Source organism: Cheilinus undulatus, linkage group 21, assembly GCF_018320785.1.
Source record: "Cheilinus undulatus linkage group 21, ASM1832078v1, whole genome shotgun sequence".
NCBI classification, from domain to species: Eukaryota; Metazoa; Chordata; class Actinopteri; order Labriformes; family Labridae; genus Cheilinus; species Cheilinus undulatus.
This window is the reverse complement of record NC_054885.1, coordinates 19,203,729-19,226,093: the sequence shown is the minus strand read 5'-3', so window position 1 is coordinate 19,226,093 and position 22,365 is coordinate 19,203,729. Positions and strand designations below refer to the sequence as shown.

The following is a 22,365-nucleotide window of genomic DNA, read 5'->3' as shown; positions in this document are numbered from 1 at the left end:
CTGACCTACATGGGCCCCCAGCTGACAGGGCCCCAGAAGGCTCTCCCCAAACACAAGGTTAGTGCAATAATGACGAGATGAATAAAAGAACTTGAATGGAGATTTGGTTTGTGATAAATGAAAGTCTGTCATCTTCCCATGCAACACAGACCTAACACTTAAGAGCAGTAACTACTTAGCAACGCAGATTTGCAGATTGTAATTTAATCATAATCTTGATGTCATATTTGTGTTTCTGAAATTCATCTTCTCTGAGGTGCAGATAGACCAACAGTAAATTGTTGTGTCGGAAAAAAAAACAAGTTGTGTCGTGATTCTGCTGTTTTCATTGGTCAGACAGCCGCCGACAAAAAGTGGGACGTTCCCGGAAAAATTGCAAACCGGAAGGGAAGGCCAGAGCCCAAGAAGAAGAAGAAGACAGCAGCAGCCGATGAGACCAGCGAAAGAAGAAAAAGTATTGTAAGTCAATTAACTTGAAATGATCAAAGATGGGATTAAATAGGGACATCGGAGCCATCTTTGGCCACAGTTGCCTACAAGATGTTAGCCTAATTCAGATACCCTTTGTCAAATTTTGTTCCACCGATCAGACAAGTCCGGATTCTGCCGAAATGTCCATCAGACTGGGTCGAGAAAGAGGCTACGGGCTTTTAGCCCGTCAGACCTCGAACAATGCCGATAAAACAGCCTTGGCACGAACATCATTGTGGGGCATGGGATGAATGTTCATGTCAGTCGTAGACACAGACCAGGTCTGAGCTCCCGAGTTTGTCGAATGTCAAACAGCTGACGACGGGGGCCGAGAAAAGGAAAGTTGTCTATTGACGTTTTCGTCACTGGACTACAGCTGCTAGCCTAGCTAAGGCTATCACAAACCGAGTCTTCCTGCTCTCTGCTTAGCATTAGATTTTTATTGATGATTTACGCTAGCAGTTTAAAGCTAATGCTAGGTGATGATGTTTCAATAGATGACGTTAGCTACTCGACGCTGGGTAGTTGGCACCCTCTAGTCAAAACTAGTCAGAGAAATGCTAACAGCTATTTAAACGATACCAGCAATAACTGACCTCTTTAAAACATTAACTGTAGCTACAGTGTAGGCTTTTCAGCTTTTCTAATGTTATTATACACCATTTTTAAAATAACAATAAGCACCGGACTCGTCAGTGTGTTGCGTGTATTAGTTAGCTTGCTAAGTCTGCCTTCCACCATGCTAAGGCTAGTCGCAACAACACAGAACTTAGAGTTTCACGCAATTCCGCGCTTAGTTATAAACTTTTATAAACATTCCTATGCATGCTGAGTTTCTGTTAATGATAAAATATAGCACGCAGAAGGTGGGTTGTAAGAATAATGCTGTCCTCTCAGGTTGTTGACGTTACCCTCACGTTATAGATTTTGTATTACCGTCGACCTCAGGTTATCTTCAGTCATTCTCCATAGCAGATCAAGCTCGTATGGCAGTGGTTAGTCTCTCCTGTGTACTGTTATTTGCATTTTTGTCAGCAACCATTAATTACTTTTAAATAAAGAGCTTATTTGAGGTGATTACTCTCAGTCCAGTAAATGCCAGCATGCACGTAATTTCAGCAGTGCCATCACATTAACAGTCATAAAGGTGTCATTACTGCTGACTGCATTTCTTTTTATATGTATTTTTATTGTATCTGATTACAGCTTGATCACATCCACAGATAACAAAGCCGACAACCCTTCTCTTGTAATTCATCCTGTTTAGATAGTTGGTGTTATTATGTGTCTGCACATGCGTGTGTGTTTTCACTTAACTATAAAAATATTCCCATAACATTCATATTTCTTTCAAGGCTCCTGTTTATGACTTTTTATGGCTAACAGAGCTAGGACCTTTGGGACGGAGAGGGTTACTTGCTAGAGCTCTTTTTATTTTTATGGCACATGGACCTTGTCCTTTTGAGGTGGTGACACATCCTGAACCACCAGCCTTGGTAGATTGATTGCACATTTGTGTACCATCAGTGTGATATTTGTGCTGACGTTATTAAGGACACGTCCGCTTTTCATATTAAAGCTTTGTCCTTACATTATTTTAAGATGTGGGTCTGTACTGTCTGACAGCTAGCCCTAATTTTGTGTTTTAAGTACTTTATCAGTGACTCCCTATGTGGAATCCCAAGTAATGACTAAGGGTAGAGCAGCAAGACTAAATCACTTTAGTCAACTTTTTAAACTCAGAAATATAGAGTTTTCTTGAAAATGTACTACTTTTTAAACTCTGAAATTCTGGGTCTGTTTTCAGGTTGGGAACCATTGTACTTAAACAATAATAGGAAAATATTACATGTCATATCTCACCCTCTGCTTTACCTTTGCAGCAGATGGTCATGAAGAGAGCCATCTCATGCTAGTGTGAGGTTTATGTATGGATGCATGATATTGTTTTTTGGTTGGATTTGGATTTTTGCAGATATCTGATATGCCAATATTTACAAAATAATTTTAGTTGATACCGATATCAATACCTATATCTAAATGTAGTACAGACCAAAAACTTAAGTTCTTTAAACACACAATTTAAAGTTTGAGGATGAACAAATTAACACATTTTAGTCCTTAAAACACACTTTAAAGTGGAAGAAATGATGAAGAATAAAGAAAATGACTTGAGCTGATGTAGGTCTGTTGGTCCAGGCTTTACTTCAAAAAATTATTTATTAGTACAGCCAATATTTACAGCTGATAAAGGCAGATTTTATAGCCAAAATATTGTTTTTTATGCAGTTGCCTCTATCAAGATAAAAATCCACATTCCAGGTTTATATACAGTTGTATACCTTCAGGAAGTCTGGTTTCAAATCCATCAATTAAAAGAAATGTGTGTTGGTAGAGCTCAAAGAAATGGAAGTCAGATGTTATAGTATCAGCTTTAGTTGCTCTCTCTGGGAATCCCTTTTGTTATTTTTTCCAGTTTGTTGTCACACGCTGAAATTGCCATTTTGTACATTTTGTAGACAATATTTGAGATAAATTTTAACAAATAAAGGACTTAGTCAGCAGAAGGTGTGGCCAAGAATGTTTTAAGTGTGTGCGTTTTCAGCAATCTTGTAAGTTTCTGGCATGCAGCACTGTGGGGCATGAATCTCATACGACATCACGTTTAATGCATGCAGACTGAATGATGACAACTCCTACTAAACGCCACTGAGTCACAGGCTAGGACGTTTGCTGATATGCTAGGAATAAACGTAATGACTGAACGCCACATCCTTGAGCGTCATCCATCTACATCACCAATGCCGTGGTAAATAATGAAGCAAAGCAACAACAAAACCGTTGAAATCGTAGCATTCATATGCTTAGATAAACATCTGAGATCAAGTTTTTCCTCCTTGTTGGAATCCCACAAACTTCTGTTTTGGCATCTTCTCCATTCTAATGTAACATGTTCGTTTGTTGGCGCCAGTGTCATGTTCATCATGATGTCATTTCTTGCTGCATTCCTATTGGTTAGTTAGTCGATGTAGGTCGTAGCTGCTGTCACATTGTGAGATGATCATCCTAGATTTAGGACACTGTCAGAATTTTATCCCAGGCTATCTTTGGTCGCAAGACTATGACAGTGGCCGTCTGTCAGCCTGTCACTCAGTGCCAAGTAGGACCACTGTTTTAGAGCCCCTATCCCCTTAACTGGTCATCTTTAGTCCAGGGCAGCCGAAAGTCACACAGTGTATACCAGGCTTAAGTCAGCATTATGGGGGATGGCTTAAACGTTTACTCCGCTAAAGGAGGCCTGGCAGAAAAAGTTGGGGACCACTGCAAAATGTAATGATCACTCAACTTTTTATCAAATGATTCTTTTGTATCTGTAGGTTGGAGCTTGTTTTGAAGCTTTTGTTTAGATACAAAGAAGACTGCTTGCAGTACATAAATGGAACAAAGTAAGCAGTGATGTGCTCAAAGGACTTCACTTCTATTGCAACTAGTATGGAAACAGTTTTCACTCCGATTGTTCGAGCATGAAGGAGAAACTGTAAGAGAAGGTTTCTGTTTTCACCTACGACGTGTAGACATAGGAAATCTGCGCAAGACTCAGCCAATGCTAATAGAGCAATATCCTATATTGTGCAGTTATGTAACTTGCACCTTTAAAATCCTCTTCTTTGTATTGATATCTTGAGTTTGTAAATGTTTGGATGTCTTTGCTAAATTTTGTACATCTTAAGTGTATTTCACTGTGGATAACTGTTATGTCTTTTTGGGCATTGGCTTTCTCACAGAAGTCACGAGAAAAGGAAGTGCCAGTGATTTCCTACTGGCTTTGCTAACTGCTTGTGATGAGTGTTAGTGTCCTGTTTGCTTTTCCTGAGTTATGTCATCTATTTCCCTTTCACTGCTCCCAAAGTCAAACTTTATTAGAAACCTGAGCAGTAGCAAGGGTGCCCTAAATGGATTAGGAGTATTTCCTTTTTCATTTGAGAGCTTACAAAGTGTTTTGCTTTTGTATCTCTTGTTGAGTGAATAATGTGTACATCTTGAGGACATAGTTTCACTCTTTTTCCAGGCTACAGTTTGATAAATGCTGCCTGTGAGACAGACAGAGATGTAGTCCTTCATATCAGACAGCAGCAGTTCTTTGAGGACTCCACCCTTGCACACAAATGAATGGAGCAGCACAAGTCCCTGCTTGCTTTTATGAAACTAGTAAAGTGACACCAAAATGGTTATTGGACTCCAGCAGTTATGAAGTGTATGAATGAGCTCAGATTTTTATTCAGTTAGTTTTGCACTGTTTGATTTCAGTATCTTTTATCATGTGTTGGAAGCTGCAGAAATAAACTTGTCCTGTTGTAAACTTTAAATGCATGGCTTGCAATGAAAATGTCTGGTACTTTTAATCTTTGCAAAAATGTGTCTTGAATTCCAAGTTTTTGATGCATAGCTTGGAAATTAGAGAAAGGTTCAGGCTGTCTAAATATTAGGTGTTACAACTCCTACTGACAGACACAGACCTCCTGAAGGAAACTACAGAAAATATTATCACAGTAATGAGCAGAATGATGACATTTATATGTTCTGGAATTAAATGCACTGCAATCCCTGCTCCTACTGAGTACTTGGACATTATGCTGGCAGCAGAGCATACAGGAGGCCATGATGAATATTTCACCGGCTCTGCCTTCTCTCCTCCCCCTTTTCCTGACCCATGTCCCACTGTCTGTCTGTCTGTCTGTCTCTCTCTATCTCTGACCTACTTCTCTATGAGGTCTTCAGAGCCCATTAAGAATATCATCAAAGCATCCAGCACAGGCTGCTTGAGATGTGTGTAGGTCTGTCTCAGTGAAATAGAGAGGCGATGATTGCTGGTTAGACAGCCACGTGTACCTTTGTCATGAAATGCTTTGCACTGCAGTGGCAGTGAAGTTGCTGTTTTGGCTCGTGCTTACATGGTCCTCTTTGTGTTGAATGTAGGTTTTTTTTTTTTTTATTTTAATATCTGTATTCTGCAGAATTATTTTGCCTCTTTTGGTTACTCCGGTCTTTTGTACCTTACCATGTGGAACTCTAACTTGTTTTGATTTTAAGAAGGATATCAATTATGCATAAATAGGATCTGATAGGTCTGCAAGCCAGCAGTGTTTCTGTGCCATTGATATAAACTAGAAATAGTTGTGGGCCTAGCACTGATCCTTGTGTAACCCCAGAAATATTGCAGATGACATGATCTGTTGGCACATACTGATATCTGTCATCAAGCAAGCTATTCATCAGTATATAAACATTGTAGTTTAGTGCTAACTTATAGTCACAGTTAAATGAAATGTAACGAAGGGACCACTATTTCCATCCATATTTGCCATTTTCAACCCACATTTAACCATTTTTGCCACTTTTCACTCCACTCACACTTGCCTTAAAACCTAAATTTTGCACTTTTAGCACATTTTCACTACTATTTCCATCCTTTTTTGGGCCACTTTTTAACCCCTTTTCACATTATTACCACCCATTTTTGCATATTTTAAGCTCTTTTCGCCATTGTTTCTGTCCATTTTTGCCACTTTCAATCAACATTTAACTGCAAGCAGAGGATATTGATGGTAATCCATGATAGGGTTTTTTCTTGTGAAGTCATGTTTGATCATGTAAGATTCTGTGAACTCTTGTGTGTGGGGAATCTTTACTGGGAGGTCGTCGGCAGGTGTGTGATCTCCAGTGGTCTCACGGTCTGGCTGAGTTGTCTAGTTTGAATGCCCTGTATGATTGAGTATCGTTTGTTTTTTTTCTGACACATTTGCTAAATTGATACTTTTTAAAAGGTGCTGATGCCTTGACGATGTCTGAATTGATACTGTTATGAGGAAAAAAAGTGCTTCAGAAGTCAGGCGCTGTATAAAAGCTGTCTGTATTCAGAAATATGATGCCAGAAGAACATATTGAGTCAGGAACTCTCTCGTCATACATTTCACCATTTTATTGGAAAATGGATAGTTTTATTTGGCGCTGAAGGCTCTACTCAAAAGATGCTCCCTGGGTTAGTCAAGCAGCATGCTTTGACTTTCCAGGGAGCACATGGATAGAAACTCCAACATTGATAGATACATTTATGAAATGTGTATTGAATACAATAAAATTAGTTCAAAAGCTATTGATTGGTAGCATGAATCTGAATATGATGGTGCAACAAGCTTTATGCTTTAAAGGAGGAGGCTGGGGTGGAGGAAGGGAAGCTTTGCTAGCAGCAGCGTATTGCATCAGGATTAATGCAAGCAGCGATTAGTGAGAAGTACATCATGTTTAAATACGCCGCTGTGTTGAGAGGAAGAGCTGTGATTAGCTGTGGGAGCTGGGAGGCGATATTTAGGATCAGCTGGCCGTCAGCTGATCACAGTTGGGCGTATGACTACCGTGTCCTGCATGAACTAATGCTAGCCTTCATGAAGTAAAGGAAACATTGCAACTTTTTCACATATTTTGTGCCTTTCCTTTGGAGTGGCAGGGATTGTGTTGAGTACCGAAATGAAGCACCGAAATCTGTCTTGTAAGTTGATATGGTAGGCATGTTGGTGCAGGTACTATCTTGGTTCCAGATTTCGATTCTCATCCCAAGTGCTCCAAGGATTATAAGAAGAAAAAATTGTTTGAAATTGTCCTTATGTCTGATTGTAATTGTTAAGGTTTATTGTTTGGCTCAACAAAGACAGCATTTTCAATATGGTGACCACTGCATATTGGCATCAAAAGCCCCTTTCAGTAACCAATTGGCTGATATCACTAAGACGTGTCCAATACTTTCTAAAGTCCTTGCATCCCAAGCACATTTCTTTAAATAAGGGAATCTTTCAAGAAAAACCACTTCACTAGATTTTGAAATTTTTATGTGATGATGTTGTAAAGTACACACAACCCATGCCCACCACCTCCTTCTTTAATGAGAAAACCCAACAGGTGAAAGCTCAACTCTGTTGCTTGCAATTAAATGAGTTCTGACCACCTGTTTGATCCAGTGAACAGAGTGCCTTTATTCGTTCTTTGACTGTGGAGCCTCTGAAGGATTCCTTCTGCTCTGTCAGGCCCTGTGATCATGTCTGTCCGCCAGTTTAAGAGTCCAGAGAGGCCCTGATGACTGAACTGGCTGTACGAAATCTCCAAAACTTCACAGCATTATTAGCACAACTACAGCTTGGCACTTTTTAATAAGTTTGCTAAACATATGCTATAGCAGTCCTTGTGTTACTTCAGTAAAGGGGTCAAAAAGCTCTTAATTCTCTGTTATGCTCTGTAATGTTCTAATCAAACCAGAGATTTATCAATATAATGAACATATGCTGTGTGGTTGGCACACTGTCAAATGAAACATGCCTTTTCTGAATATTTTATGGACAGAGCTATGATCTCTTGTCACATGCTAAAGCTTAAGCCCGGCTCAGCATTGAGTTGAGAAAAGCTAGACTGTGCAGACTATCAGCAGGGACTCCTTCAGTTTTCCACATTCTTGACATTTCACTCCTCACTCAGGGAAAAAAGGCAAACTTCCCGCTTCCCTCCTTGTATTTCTGCACCAAGTCATCCCAGTGACAAAGCTGAGGCTATCCCAGATTTTTAATGTGCTCAGCACTAAAATGGGTTCTGCAATCTTCACTTCCTGCTTTAAGCTGAGTTGTGTTTCCTGTCCTTTGACCAAGCAGAAGCTAGCTGACCTCATGTGTAGCAGCTGAACCAACTGAAGAACGATTAGGCAAGGCTTCAAAACATGCACACTAGGCAGTAGTAAGGAGAATAACATATTTGCTTTGGTTAATTTGGAGAAGTTCTTGTGATAGTGTATCTTATCTGAGCAGAGTTAAAATGGATTCAGATGAGAGACTGACTCAAAGTTAGTTTACATTTCATAAATGGAGTTCTGTGTAAAGATAATGTGGTGGAGTGAACCTGTTGCTGGACTTGATGTGAAAATATTTTATTTTTGTCTTGCTGATGAATATCAGTGTTTTATGCTGAGTTCTTTATCTGCTTTTGGTTTCCCCAGATAGAAAACGCTAAAGACCTTAACACTGAACAGACATGGCCAAAAACTGGAGACAGACATCTGTCAACAGATGACTCACAGGAACTTCTGTGCTCTACACAGTGTGTTTGTGCAAGTTTTTCTGCTTATGTCTTATGTTTCCTACAGTAAATCTATTATAATTTCAGCTATGTTCATTTATCCTGTCTTTTCTTCGAGGCAGTTGCACAGAAATCTAACATAAGACTTAGTTGCTATTTAGTTTGGTGCACATCGTACAAAGTAGAAACACACTGTATAAAGAGCCTGTGCGGGCCTGAAAGGGGACACAAGTGTTTTCCTGCAGCTCTTGTTTATACCAAACAAGGTTCAATTATCAACTCTTTATCTGGACGCCAAGCCCTTGTATAATGCAGGTTTCTGTGTCAGCAGCATAAACTTGAAATTATCTGATGACAAACTTGCTAAAACAAATATTTTACTGCTGGCAATTTAACTGATAATATGTTCTGTCCTGTGCATTTTCCAGCAAGAACAAAGAAAATCCTGGTTATTTTTGGAAAAATGTCTTTTAACTGACTTCACTGTTTTCCATAGACTTACCTTTTACCTGAGTGCTGAGTTTTATATTTGTATGTACTAGGGCTGGCTGTCAGCATTACTGCATTCATTGCAATTCAATTAAAGGGATATTTAAGGATTTTTGATGATGGATTATATGATAGTAGTGCCATTAGCCTCTAGACATTTCAGTGAGCGTTGCCCTTACAAATGGGATGCGCTTCAGGAAGCCAGGCTATATAGCACTACAGAGGGGTATAGTCGCTCCGCACAGTTTTGTGAGTTTTAGTTTATAAAAGGGCCAATAAACAATGCTGGCTTAATTGCATGCTTTATAGAACTTTTTTGAAAGCATTTTATTTTTCACATAGAAAGACCCTGTGTTTGGCACTATTTTGCAATGCCAGCTTCAGCTACCGGCTATGTGCTCTTCTGCCTCATGGTATCTCAGCAGCTGTTTCTGTCTGCAGGCTTCATCAAAGAAAAAAAAACACCAAATCAAGCTTAAACTAGTTACAGGGTTTTTGCCGGGTCTTAAAAAGTTAAAAGTTATGAAAAAGTCTTAAACTGCAAACTTCAAGGGTCTTAGCTGTTCTGCATTACAGTTTTAACCACAGTGCAGAACTTCTTCAAAGGTATATTTATATTGTGGTATGGCTACTCTTGGACCGCTAAATTACAAAATAAGATCTTCCGTTGTGTTGTGCTTTATGGTATAAAACCAGTATCGTTTTTTTCTCGTAGTCCAATTTCAGAATGCTCAAAGAAAGCGTAATCTGCACAATAAGAAATGCCACCAACATTTTCTTTGTTTTCACATCTTACTATCAGCATTAAACTCAAACATAATAGAAATTGAAAATGCTATAGGGTCTTAAAATGTATGAAGAAGGTCTTTAAGAGGGTATTTAAGTATTGAATTTCATGTCAAATTTTCTGTATAAACACTGAGTTATTTCAGCTTCGTTTTCCAATTCATAGGCTGACAGTATTTTCAGAAGGTAAACCTATTGTGCTGACTGTAGCTTGCCTAATTATCAGCCATGAGAGGAATAATGCTACATCCCAATGAGGCAGCATTGTTTTTTTGGCCCATTTTTACCTAAAACTTGCTTAATTACTTGGAGCAACTATACCTATCTGTGGCACTAAATAGCCCAGCATCCTATAGTTTGTCTCATTTATCACTAAAATTTCTGGAGGCTAATGGTACTACTATTGCCATGCACATCAAACACATCTTTACCTTGTGTTACACTACCTGCTCCACTATTTTGCTTTTAAAACCATAGAAAGTTATTTTTTACGTGGTTAATAAAAGCAGATCTGTATCCAAACAGCAAGTCAGTTGCCCTTAGTTTAGACAGAACAAAAATGCCAAATGATAAAAGAAAAGTTATAAACTTAGCATTGTGAAATTCTGAAATGAATTTGGATAAAACATATTCATTACTGTTGTTTGTATTTGAAACAAAGCTTTAACATGCTGTATTTGTTGTGTTTTCTAGCTCCCACTGGTGAGGTCTCCTTCCTCTGGCTTGTCTACCTGCCTGAACTGAACCTACTCTGGTCTGACTTACCCAGCCCTCACCTGCCCCTGTAACAAACCCCAAGCCTAACAGTCCGCTAGACTCCCCCCCCCTCTTCTCTTGGTGTCATTGTCATCGTCTTATTCCTCCCAGTCTTGAACACTGCACTATGGCCGGGCGAGGCGGAGCAGCACGGACCAACGGCACTGCAGCAAGCAGCAAGATCTGCCAGTTTAAGCTTGTGCTGTTGGGGGAATCGGCAGTGGGAAAGTCCAGCTTGGTGCTGCGCTTTGTCAAAGGCCAGTTCCATGAGTACCAGGAGAGCACCATCGGAGGTGAGGAGTTTGTATTAAAACAGCTTTATTTGTTTACCCTGAGAGATTTAGTCGTTTTTGAAGAGTATATCCTCACTATAAATGCACCATTCAGCTGTAGGAAGCATTTCTTTCTATTGATATATTTCTTTTCAGACTATCAGCATGTCAAGGGATATAACATGAATACTTAGGAACTAAGGACTAGGAAAAAACATGTTCTTGCCAGTACAAGGGGACTGCTCGCCTGTTGGTTTTAATCTTCTGTTGTCAGAGCGTGTGCAGCTGGAGGAGTGGCTCAACCAGTTCTTTGCATCTGAACACTTGACTCTCCCATGAGCCAGCAAGCTCCTCACACTTTGCAAACACCTATATCAACCATAATTGTACTGAAAATAATCATATTTACTCAGTAAAAGGCTAAAAACAGAAACGCTCTCTATGATTGCTAGTTGCCCTGCAGCAGAGGAATGACGTTAAACGGAGGAAGGAATTGTGACAATTGAGATTTCCTTGAGCTCTTGTATAACGTTCAAGCTGCTCAAAAAGTTTTGTTTAATCTTACAGCAAGAAGATGATAATCTGGCTGTGACTTCAACACAAATCTGAGTGTTTTAATGCCTTCAAAATGCCTGAGGACTACAGAAGAAACCTTAAACAAAGAGCAGATCTTCAGTAAAGCACAAAAAAACAACAGATTGGTGTGACAGATTGAGCAGGTTTCCACTAGAGCTGATGTTCTCTGAGACAAACCGTTTTCATTCTTTCATTAACTTTTCTCACATCGTGTGCACCTGCCTTCTACAGACTCAGGCTCTGAATCTCCCAGCCTGGAAACTTGCTGGAGTTAACAAAGGTCTATGGAGGTAGCACACAATACCTGCTGGTTGTATTTTTTCCAGTTGTTCCTACAGAACAGTGCAGTTTTACGAGTCAGATATTGAGTTGAATGAAAAAGACTTTGTTCTTCATACTGGGAGATTTGTGGTTGTAATGCCTTGATGTTTTCGGGTGTTTTAGCCTTTTATTGCCTGTGTGAAGTAAGGATGCACAGAGAAAATGTGCAGGCAGGTAGAGAGGATTATTCATGCAAAACAAACATCCCCTGACCTAAGTTGGAGGGTCAAACCAAGTGTGGTGTACTCTATGTAAGTAGAAATGTAGTCGTATCAGCTTAAGTGTTTTAGTTCTTGTTTAGAGTTTTAGTAGTCCAAGCTGCATTGACCAATTTCCAACCAGCAGGCCCAAGTGGATGCTGGAAAAACGGTGGAATGTTGCATGTTTCTTTCTTGTATTGCTTGTGCAGTTATCATCCATCATCAGCCAATGAATGCCTTTGGGATCATTGGTGAATTCTCAATACTTCCAGGGGCAAGATTTCTTTTTCTGTCTGGTTATATCTTCAATGCTTGCTGAATTAACAACATGATGCAGATTTGTAAAAAACAGAAAGTTATAAAGCCAGTTTTTTTAAGGTCTCATCTTTAAAGGAAAATAAATAATTTCTTAAATTGCACATGTATTAATAGAGGTCAGATTGATCCTTTCTGGTACATTTTTAGGTAGTGGGGTAATCTAACCACTGCTGACTGGCTTTATACACAATGTTGAGCAGACTTGTGGCTGAAGTTTAAAAACAGCTGTCAGCATTGTTAAATTAATTGTGATTAAAATCTATAATTCATTTATAAATTGCATTATTTTTAATGAGATTGTTGTCTCATTCAGTACACTTTGGTTAGGCCATTGCAACATCTCCCTGCAGCCATACTGCTGTAAAACAAGGATCACACTGCTCCTAAATGTCTCGGACAGGTCATCAGACAAGTAAAAAGTCACCTCAGATCAAACATTTGCCTTTTTACTTCTGCCATTTTATTGTTCCTTTTTATTGATTACATTCGTATCATAATCTTCCATCTACCCAAAAGGAGAAGTGCAAAAGCATCTTCTCTACCAAGAAAAGCTTTTATTGTGGCTCTTGCTGCTATACCAAAGCTACAGCTGAGCTTATCGCTACATAGACAGCAGCTATTGTATATATATAGGCTAACAGTAAAACCAAACCCCGCCCGTAACTATAGCAAACTCATGCTGAACAGGTGGAGAGAAGAGCGAAAACATCTTCACCATCATGAAAAGCTTTCAGTGCTGTTCTTTGCCCTTTTTTGCCTAAAGAAATGTGGCCCACTTCTGATAAAGCTCAGCTATTCTATAGCTACACCAGAGCTAAATGCCACACCAGCAACAGCCACTGCTATCGACTTCACGCACTTATAACTCCCACCTGTAGCTACCACCTCGTTTTCCTCAAATGACGTTGATTGGCACAGTCGTTTCAGAATGGAGCTTTGCAAGAAGGATTTGCCTGATGACAGATGTGAAATGTGGACAACCCATCTGCTTTGCAAGGTTAGCGAAAATCTGATCTGAAACAAAAAATGTTTAAGATACTCAATAGTGGGAGTTCAAAACAAAAAAAAAAGAGGTGAGATTAAGTCCAGGTTTAAATGTTTGCTTTATGAAAGATCTTTAGCTGTACTTTGATGCACATATCTGTTCACACTGATCATTAGAAAACCCCTGATGAGAGTTGGTAAATTAGCACGAACAAAGTCCTGCCTGTTTGTAGTCATCAAAATGGAATATTTTACCTGTATGCACAAAGCCTACTGATACATGATTGGTCAGTGCTTCTTGGACCACACAAAATAAATTGTTTCATACTGCCAGCCTGTGTCACTGTCACTCTTTTAAAATCCCGCTGGATCCAACATGACAGAGAGCTTCATACAGCACCTGCTCATGCCTTATAGTGCTGATCCACATTGGAGTAACGGAGAGCGATGTTATAATTCAGTCTCTGTTATGACCTGTGAGTAGCTTACAACGTTTGCCTTTATCTGTCATAATTCCATGGCTGATATCCACATAATACACTGGCAAACTACGGTGTTTGAAATGTGGTTTGGGAGGGGAGGGGTTGGGCGGAGCTGAGCGAGCGAGCGAGAGAGAATAAAGCAACAGGCGCTGAACTGAACCATCAATAACCCATCTATCTGTTATATTTCCATGGTTGATATCCACATAATAAATGAGCAAACTTTGGTGTTTGAAGTGAGGGTTCAGTGCGACAGAGAGAGAGAGGAGGGGTCAGGTGGGGTTGAGCAAGTGGGAAGGACGCAGCGGGCACTGTTTTGACTCATCAGTCACCCATTTAAATGACTTGGACTAATGCATAAATTCAAACCTGTTCCAAAAAAAAAGATGACAGACGAAAATTTCCGTGTCAGTGTGCAAACATGATTATAACAACACAAGCTCGATTTTTTTTTTTTAACATGCGAAAAATTCAGAGGAAATAAACAGGCTGCAAATATAAACGCCGGCTGCACATAAAGGAAGTCTTGCCTGTTAAGCGTTTAATGTAAACTGCTGCCTTCAATGGAATGGCTAAGATATTTGCATCTATTCTCAGAGACATAAATCATCAGATGATGATAGATGATGATTGCTGATGGTTGCTGATACTGTGGGCCCTTCTGAACCCTCTTGGTCAGATGGGTTCAAACACAGCAGAAGAGAAATGAAAGCTGTATAAAAGAGGCTGATTAAATTATTCTAGGTTGAAGTGTTTGGCTGAAGGTAAAGACCATCAACAGGGTAGATATTCTACTACCGTAAAAGTGTTGCTAATAATTGAATGGTATAGAATTTCAGAGTGATTAGATTATCCACAAAATGTCACAAAACTTTAAATTTGGGGCGCTGGTTTGGCTCAGTTGATAACTAAGACACCCCTAGTATCAAGGCCACAGTCATTGTTATACTGATTGCAGATTTGACTCTCAATCAGCAGCTATTTGCTGCACGTCATCCCCCACATGTCCTGTATCCCTTTAATTTTCCTGTTGAATTAAGTAGAACAAAAAAGTATCTTAGGAATAAAAGAAGGAAATGTGAAATTTCAAAGAGCTGTCTGCTTCCTCTGTGTTCTAAGATAATAATTGTAGCATTGAAGCTGGTGAGAGTTTCATGTAGGCAACACTTCATAAACTGTTACAAAACTCTCTGGTTCAAATTTTTGAGGTCATTTAAAAAGAATCAGATTAGTTTTCCGTCATTTCCCTTTTTTGTTTAAACCTGTTAGTTTCCTCTGAATAACGTTGTTTAGGTATTTGTTGACAGGATGCCCAGTACTTACACTCAAACTCAGAGACTCCGAACACGTCAGCATGTTTTAGATCCCACTGAACTTGTGGTCAGCTGCATGCCTGGTCGAAGATTACACAGCTTTAAAGTGTGTGTGCTTTGTAAGTGAGCGCGCGGTTTCCTCCGTCATGTGACAGTCGGCTGAGTGTGCAGTTGTGCCTGGTGGTTATGTACAGTTTGTGCTTACTGTACACCTGAGATTGTTTCTAACTGGTTCCCATATAGGTAGAAATATTTTTCTTACTTAGTAAAATATACTTTCATTTTTAGAAATTATAAACACAGTGCATTCAGGAAGTACTCAAACCCCGTTCACTTTTTCAGTTTTATGCTGCAGCCTGATGCTACAATCATTTAAACTTATTTTTCTCTTATTAATCTACACCCTATAATGACAATGTGAAAACAGAATTTTAGAAATTTTGAAAATTTCTTACAACAAAAACACTGAAATTTCACACTGACATAAGTATTCAGACCCTTTGCAACAACTCTTGAACTTCAGCTTAGTTTGGCCCTTTTACTCTTAATCTTTGCTAAGATGTTTCTACACCTTAATAAGTACACCTGTGGTAAAATAAATTAAATTAATTGGGCGTGATTTGGAGAGGCACACATCTCTCTATAGAAGGCCTCACAACTGATAATGCATATCAGTAAAAACCAAGCCATGAGGTCAAAGAAACTGCCGGCAAAGCTCAGAAAGAATAGTTGCATAGCACAGATCTGAAGAACAAGTTCTGCTGCACAAGTTTCCCAAGAGCACAATTGCCCCCACAATTCTCAAATGGAAGAAGTTCGACACAACCAGGACTCTTCCAAGAGCTGGATGCCCTGCCAAACTGAGCCATCAGGAAATATGGAACTTAATAAGGGAGGTGACCAAGAATCTGATGGTCACTCTGACTGAGCTCCAGAGATCCTGCATGGACAGAAGGACAACCATCACTGCATTCCTCCACCAACCTGGGCTTTATGACAGAGTGGCCAGACAGAAGCCTCTCCTCAATGCAAGATATGAAAGAGGAGTTTTCAAAAAACACCTGAAAGAGTCTCACACTGTGAGAAACAATTCTCTGGTCTGATGAAACTAAGATTGAATTGTTTGGCTGTCCCTACAGTTAAGCACGGTGGTGGCAGCATCATGCTGTGGGGGTGCTTTTCAGCAACAGACTGTCAGGGTTGAGGCAAAGCTGAATGCAGAAAGTACAGAGATACCCCCAATGAAAACCTGTTCTGTATTCTAGACATCAAACTGGGCTGAAGGTTCACCTTCCAACATGACAGTGACCCTAGGCACACAGAAGTGGCGTATAGAGAACTCTGTGAATGTCCTAGAGAGGCCCAGCTGGAGCCCTGAATTGAACCCTATCAAATATTTCTGAAGAGACCTGAAAATGGCTGTCCATTCAACCTGACTGAGCTTGGGAGGATTTGCAAAGTAAATGGCAGAAAATCCACCAATCCAGGTGTGCAAAGCTTGTTGCATCATATTTTAAAAAAACTTGAGGCTGTGATTGCTGCCAAATGTGCTTCAACTATGTACTGAGTAAAGGGTCTGAATACTTATGTCAATGTGATAGTTCATTTTTTCTTTTCAAACAATTCTACAATTTTGTTTTGGCTTTTTCATTATGGGGTACTGTTTGTAGATTAATAAAAGAAAAAAAAACAGTTGTAGCATCAGGCTGCAGCATCACAAAACTGAAAGAAGTAAAAGTGGTCTGAATACTTTCTGAATGCACTGTTTGTATATATAAATACATTTGTAATGACAGTGACTGTTTAAATTTCAATCATTGTTGGATTTTGTAGTCTAAACACCTGCCTGATTCTGGTGTGTAATATCTTCTTTCCAGCTGCCTTCCTCACACAGACAGTATGTTTGGATGATACAACAGTCAAGTTTGAGATCTGGGACACTGCAGGACAGGAACGGTATCACAGCTTGGCACCCATGTACTACAGGGGAGCCCAGGCCGCCATCGTGGTCTACGACATCACCAACACAGTAAGTCACCTGGACTGTGACATAACAGTCTCATGTCATTTGCTGCTTTTCGTCTTTCCGCTCGGTTGATGATTGTTAAATTAAAGAGACAGTGCCAGACCTTTGCTCCTTTTGCTCTTAAAGTCATATGTAATGTGTAAAAAGTTTCACAGCACTCTGCTTATGATTCTGCACATTGTGTTTTTTTAAAGGACACATTCACACGTGCAAAGAACTGGGTGAAAGAGCTTCAGCGACAAGCCAGCCCCAACATCGTTATTGCACTGGCAGGAAACAAAGCAGACCTGGCCAATAAGAGAGCTGTAGATTTTCAGGTAAACAAAAACTTGCAGCCTGACATTCAAAGTTCATCGATAAGTGATGATACTGTAGATCTTATTTAACTGCTGCTGGCTTTTATTTCTCTCTCCAGGAAGCACAAGCGTACGCAGATGACAACAGTTTGCTCTTCATGGAGACTTCTGCTAAGACTGCTATGAATGTTAATGAGATTTTTATGGCTATAGGTAAGAAATCTTCAGCTATAATTCTATCAAGGTTGATAAAATGTTTTATACTTTGATTTATTTTTATACCATAATCTGTTATTTTAATGATTGATATTATTAAAAAGTACTGAAACTTGAATAACTACGTTTATTACTACGTTTGCACTGGCTCTAAAACGTTTCTAGACCTCTGTTAAAAAGCCACATGTTTGTGGTGTGAAAAATTAGCCAAGGAGACAATAATTCAGAATTTTTCATTTGTGTAGGATTCTATCAGTGAAACCTATCTCGTCTATGCAAAATTGTCCCAATCTTCCTTTCAAACGCATATAAAAACTGTCAGATAATGAGGGCCGTTTCTTTTGACATGCCACTTTGTGCCAACTCACAGATTTTCAGCTGGGTTCATGGGTGTACTCTGGCTGAGCAGTCCCAAAACTACTGTCTTCTTCTGGTGAAGCCATTCTTTGATTTTAGATTTTGACAGAGTTTCCTTTAGATTTTTTTTCTCCAGCCAAAATGGCTGGCAGTCCTCAAGAATTCCAACTATTTAGAACAACTACCAGACATTTACTTTAGATCACCATGTGACCAATAACCTGCATTTAACAGTACTAAAACATAGAAAAACAGAAACAACTGAGGGAACATGAGCCTGAACCAAGTCCAACACTGTAGAAACTGATTTCTTATTACCCTGTTATTACAGCCGGCTTGACACATCTTACACAAGACCAGACCATGACAATTACTGGGAAAAGACATTCTTTTATTTGACGTTGTGTAAGTTGTTTAATCAAGCATGATGAATGCTGTTGCACAATACACATCTACATTTAACACATTAACAACAGTACTTAGCTTCATGTTAGCTCCTTTAGCTGTAAGTTAGCCATTAGCACATTTGGTGCTACCATAACTCAGCAGCTAACAACAGCAAAATACCACCCTCCACTGAAAACACCAACAAATCATCCACACAAATAACAAGCCAGTGCTCTGTTAACTACACACCACCTTTAAACTCTTTATCACAAATGAAAAATGAGTCTTACCATCTGCTGTCCAATATTAGTCTTCATAAACTGATGATCTCAACTGTAACCACTAAAAAAGTAAATCCAACCATTGATGTTTCTTTGGAGTTGTCTCGAAGAAAAACCTACTGCTGAGTCAGTGTTTCCTTTTTCAGGCGCCTTATTACCTGCATCAGTGACAAACTAAAATTCAGATCTTATAGAGCCACTGTAATTCATAAATTTTGCCCTTTAAGGGGAATGCAGCCACCAAATAATTCCTGCACACTTTCTACTTTGCAAAGGCATGGTTTCATGTTTGTGCAGTTTAAACTGTGCAGGAGTTTTCCTACAGTATTTCATAACTGAAATAAAGAAATAACCCAATATTGACTTTTCAGGATGTCTGCTTTTGTTGTTGTGGTATCAAAACAGTTTTTGATGGTGTTTTACCAGGAACATATTAAAGTTATAAATTCTAGTACAATGAAAACCTTACCAGTCAGGAAGGATGTCTTCAACTCTGTTGATAATGGGTTAATGTTGACCTCTAAGCAGTAGCGTTTTTTAAATTTTTAACATGTGTGATACATGTAATGATATTCAAGATGTATCTTGGAACATGAAATAATTAATTGTTCTTTACCCCAAACAGCCAAGAAGCTTCCTAAGAATGAGCCTCAGGGAGGAGCAGGTCCTGGTGGACGAGCCCGGGGTGGCGTGGACCTACAGGAAGCTGCACCACAGGGCAGAAGTGGCCAGTGCTGTGGGGGCGGGAACTAACTAACAAAACAAAAACACATCATTGAGTCAGCTGATCCAACCAATCTACAGCTTCGATCAACCAGACCAGATATCAGCCAGCTGTCAAACAACGTCCCATCGGTCAAACCAAATCATGGTCGGACCAACAACCCTGCGAGCACCAATAAACTGTTTGGAAAACGAGTCCACTGGCCAGTAACCTGTCAGAGCCCTACTGACGGTTCCAGCTGAAGAACCAACAAACAGCGCAAGAAATTAATTCACAGAATCATGTATTAACCCCAGGGATCCCCCATCCATGAGCTCTCTAATGATGATGAACACTTGACATCACCTTGGGGGGAAAAAGTCCCATTTACAGAAGGATAAAGATTAGTCATTACAAACGGCACTTACTAGGGCCATCTTTCTCTCTATCTCTTTTTTGTTTTTGTTTTGTTTCTGTATTTGTGTAAAGAAAGTGACACAATCAGAAGGAAAATAAACAGGCTGAATGGCCTTTCTCTTCTCCCCCTGCTCTCCCCATTGCACCAGAAATGTCTAAATGACCGTCATGGTGTCATGACTCCTCATCAAGTCCAGGTGCATGCAGCAGTCCCTCAGTGTCCCATCATATTCCTGGTCAGCTTTCTGGAAGAGAGCTGAAGAGGGCTCTGAGCAGCAGCCGAACGGGGACCTGCAGAAATTCGCTTCTCAATAAAGCTGTGTAGAGTGAAATCTTACATTATTATCACTATTATTCTTACTTTGACTTCTTTTGACACAGGCTGTTCAGTATGATTTTAAAGCCTCGACTTAAAGGTTTTACAATCATCTATCTATGTTATCAACCATATACAGTGAATAGTACTTTATTAACATTTTCACTCATAAGTAATTTTAGCATTAATGTAATGTTTTTCAATCATCAATGTAAATTGACAAAAAACATGAAGCAAGATTTGTTTTCTTGACCAAAATCACAACTGTATATTGACAACATTGCTGTATTTGTATCAGACTTTTCAAGTTATAATCAGCCAGTAGTTACTGTCTAAACAATATCTTCCCAATCTCTACATGATGTTTTGTTAACCTTAATTATTACGTGATGGATTTTTTTTATGTCTTAACTTTTTTCTGAAGATCTATGGTATTAAATGCACTGGTTCTGTCTCATCATCTTCGTGAATTGAAATGTTATCGTCAGCTTCCTTTGTCTTTTTTTCTTCTCTCTGTTTTTACTCGTCATATCAGGGAGGGATTCCTTTCAACAATGTTGTCATTCTGTTATGGCATCAACAACTAGCACAACAGTACCTGCACAGCAGTCACTGCTGCTAGGTGGGGGGAAATGGGGGAGGGTGGGGTCATGGGTAGAGATGGAAAAAGTGTAATTTTACCAATAAACAAGGGGAAGGTATCTTTTCTGGATGTCTGTTTAATCTTTTCATGTTGTCTTATAACTAAAGAGTCAGTCTATATATATTTTTGCCTTAATCATTTTGTATAAAACCATCTTTTCTCTAAGGTCATGAAATCCAGAAGATAAACGTCAAAATAATTCTCATACATCTGAAAAAGTAGGCATTGTAAAAGATCAATGCATCAAACTACCAAATGCAAGTGGTGAAGTTTAAATAACTTTATCATCCGAATACTCTGCATGTACAGATGATGACTATATTTTTGGAGAATATTTTGAGGTTTTCACTCGAAACTTTCATGTATTGTTATGGAAAATTTGCTATGATTTTTTTTTTGTTTGTTTTGAGGAGGTTAGTGGCAGGGCATTTTCATGTGAATTTGGGAAATGTAACTCTTCTGGGGAAAAAAATTATTTTCAGGTATTTGTGTGAAATTTGGGAAATTATTTGTTTGGTTTTTTAGATATGTAGTTGTATATTTGGGAGAATTTTCCATTTTTCAAACTGTTTGAGAATTGGATAAGGTAGGGGAGAATTTACTTTGAAAATTTTATTGTAATGTTAAGACTTATTGTTACTTATTGTTATAATAGACATATTCTGTTAAGACAAATTTTGGGGGAATATTTGAAGAAATTTATGGTGTACTTCAAAAAAATGTTGAAGAATTTTCGCTTAAATTTTAGGCCATTTCTTTCTAATTTTTTGGGATTTGTGGGGTTTTTGGAAACGAACATTTTAGAGAAATTCAAAAACTTTTGTTCTGAGTTTTGTTCAGGTTTGGCCTTAACAAATCCTTGTGGTCCATCATCAAAATAAGAAAATTGGCTCCTCCATATGTCTCATCTGACTGAACACCTCTGAGGACAACTGACCAGTTGGCTGGCACACGGCCCAAACAACTGCTCAAAAACCGGTCTTGTGAAGAATTTCCTGCAGAAATAGGGGCTTCAGGAGATATGTGGATTTAAAAAACCTTGTTTAAAGACAAGGATGAGATTTTAAACTTATTAGGTTCTATTGATCCTGGGCTATAATTAGGGGACTCCGAAAATGCATTGAGAACTAAAGCACAGGTCTCAGGACGTTAAATACCGACGTTCATGATAAATGTTTTGCGAGTAAGTGAACTTATTCTGAAAAGGCAGAACCGGATATACTATGTTACATTGACGTTGCTTTGCAAACGGAAATTGCTGTTCTTTCTTGTGACCACTGGAGGGCAGAATTTCGGGTCAGTCGGTTTTAGGTTTGAGACAGATAAAAGGGCTTCCGTTTCATAATTTGAAACATGGTGTGAATAAAAGTATTTCCCCGCTGGAACACAATCTTGGTGACCAGAAAAATTGTACCTTCATTGTCAACGCAACTGATTTGGTACAACACTGGACCACTGGAGGGCGTTAAAAGTTCATGAGAACAGGAAACACTACAACTTCCGGATACGGTTTTCAAAATAAAACTTCAAATAGCCCATGCTGCAATTTTGTGCTGTGAAAACCATAATCTGTTTTTAAAAAATAACCATAAATGTAGCTGTAATCAAAATCATAGCAGGTGACAACCACTCAGTCATTT

At 39.1% G+C, this 22,365-nt stretch overlaps 1 protein-coding gene across 1 annotated transcript; it reads left to right on the top strand.

Moving 5' to 3' along the window:
- The first annotated feature begins 360 nt into the window (after nucleotides 1–360).
- rab5c (RAB5C, member RAS oncogene family) lies at nucleotides 361–20,539 on the top strand. The gene is made up of 6 exons (XM_041817584.1): nucleotides 361–459; nucleotides 10,555–10,910; nucleotides 16,961–17,112; nucleotides 17,304–17,426; nucleotides 17,525–17,618; nucleotides 19,272–20,539. Exons 2-6 carry the CDS (start codon nucleotides 10,745–10,747, stop codon nucleotides 19,397–19,399), a joined length of 663 nt encoding a protein of 220 aa, XP_041673518.1. The 5' UTR covers nucleotides 361–459; nucleotides 10,555–10,744; the 3' UTR covers nucleotides 19,400–20,539.
- Nucleotides 20,540–22,365: the final 1,826 nt, after the last annotated feature.

Excerpts from the sequence above, each read along its gene's own strand:
- rab5c (XM_041817584.1), top strand. The coding sequence starts at position 10,745 with ATGGCCGGGCGAGGCGGAGCAGCACGGACCAACGGCACTGCAGCAAGC. Across the intron at positions 17,113-17,303 it reads TCTACGACATCACCAACACA|GACACATTCACACGTGCAAA; the intron begins GTAAGTCACCTG and ends GTTTTTTTAAAG. Across the intron at positions 17,427-17,524 it reads AGAGAGCTGTAGATTTTCAG|GAAGCACAAGCGTACGCAGA; the intron begins GTAAACAAAAAC and ends TTCTCTCTCCAG.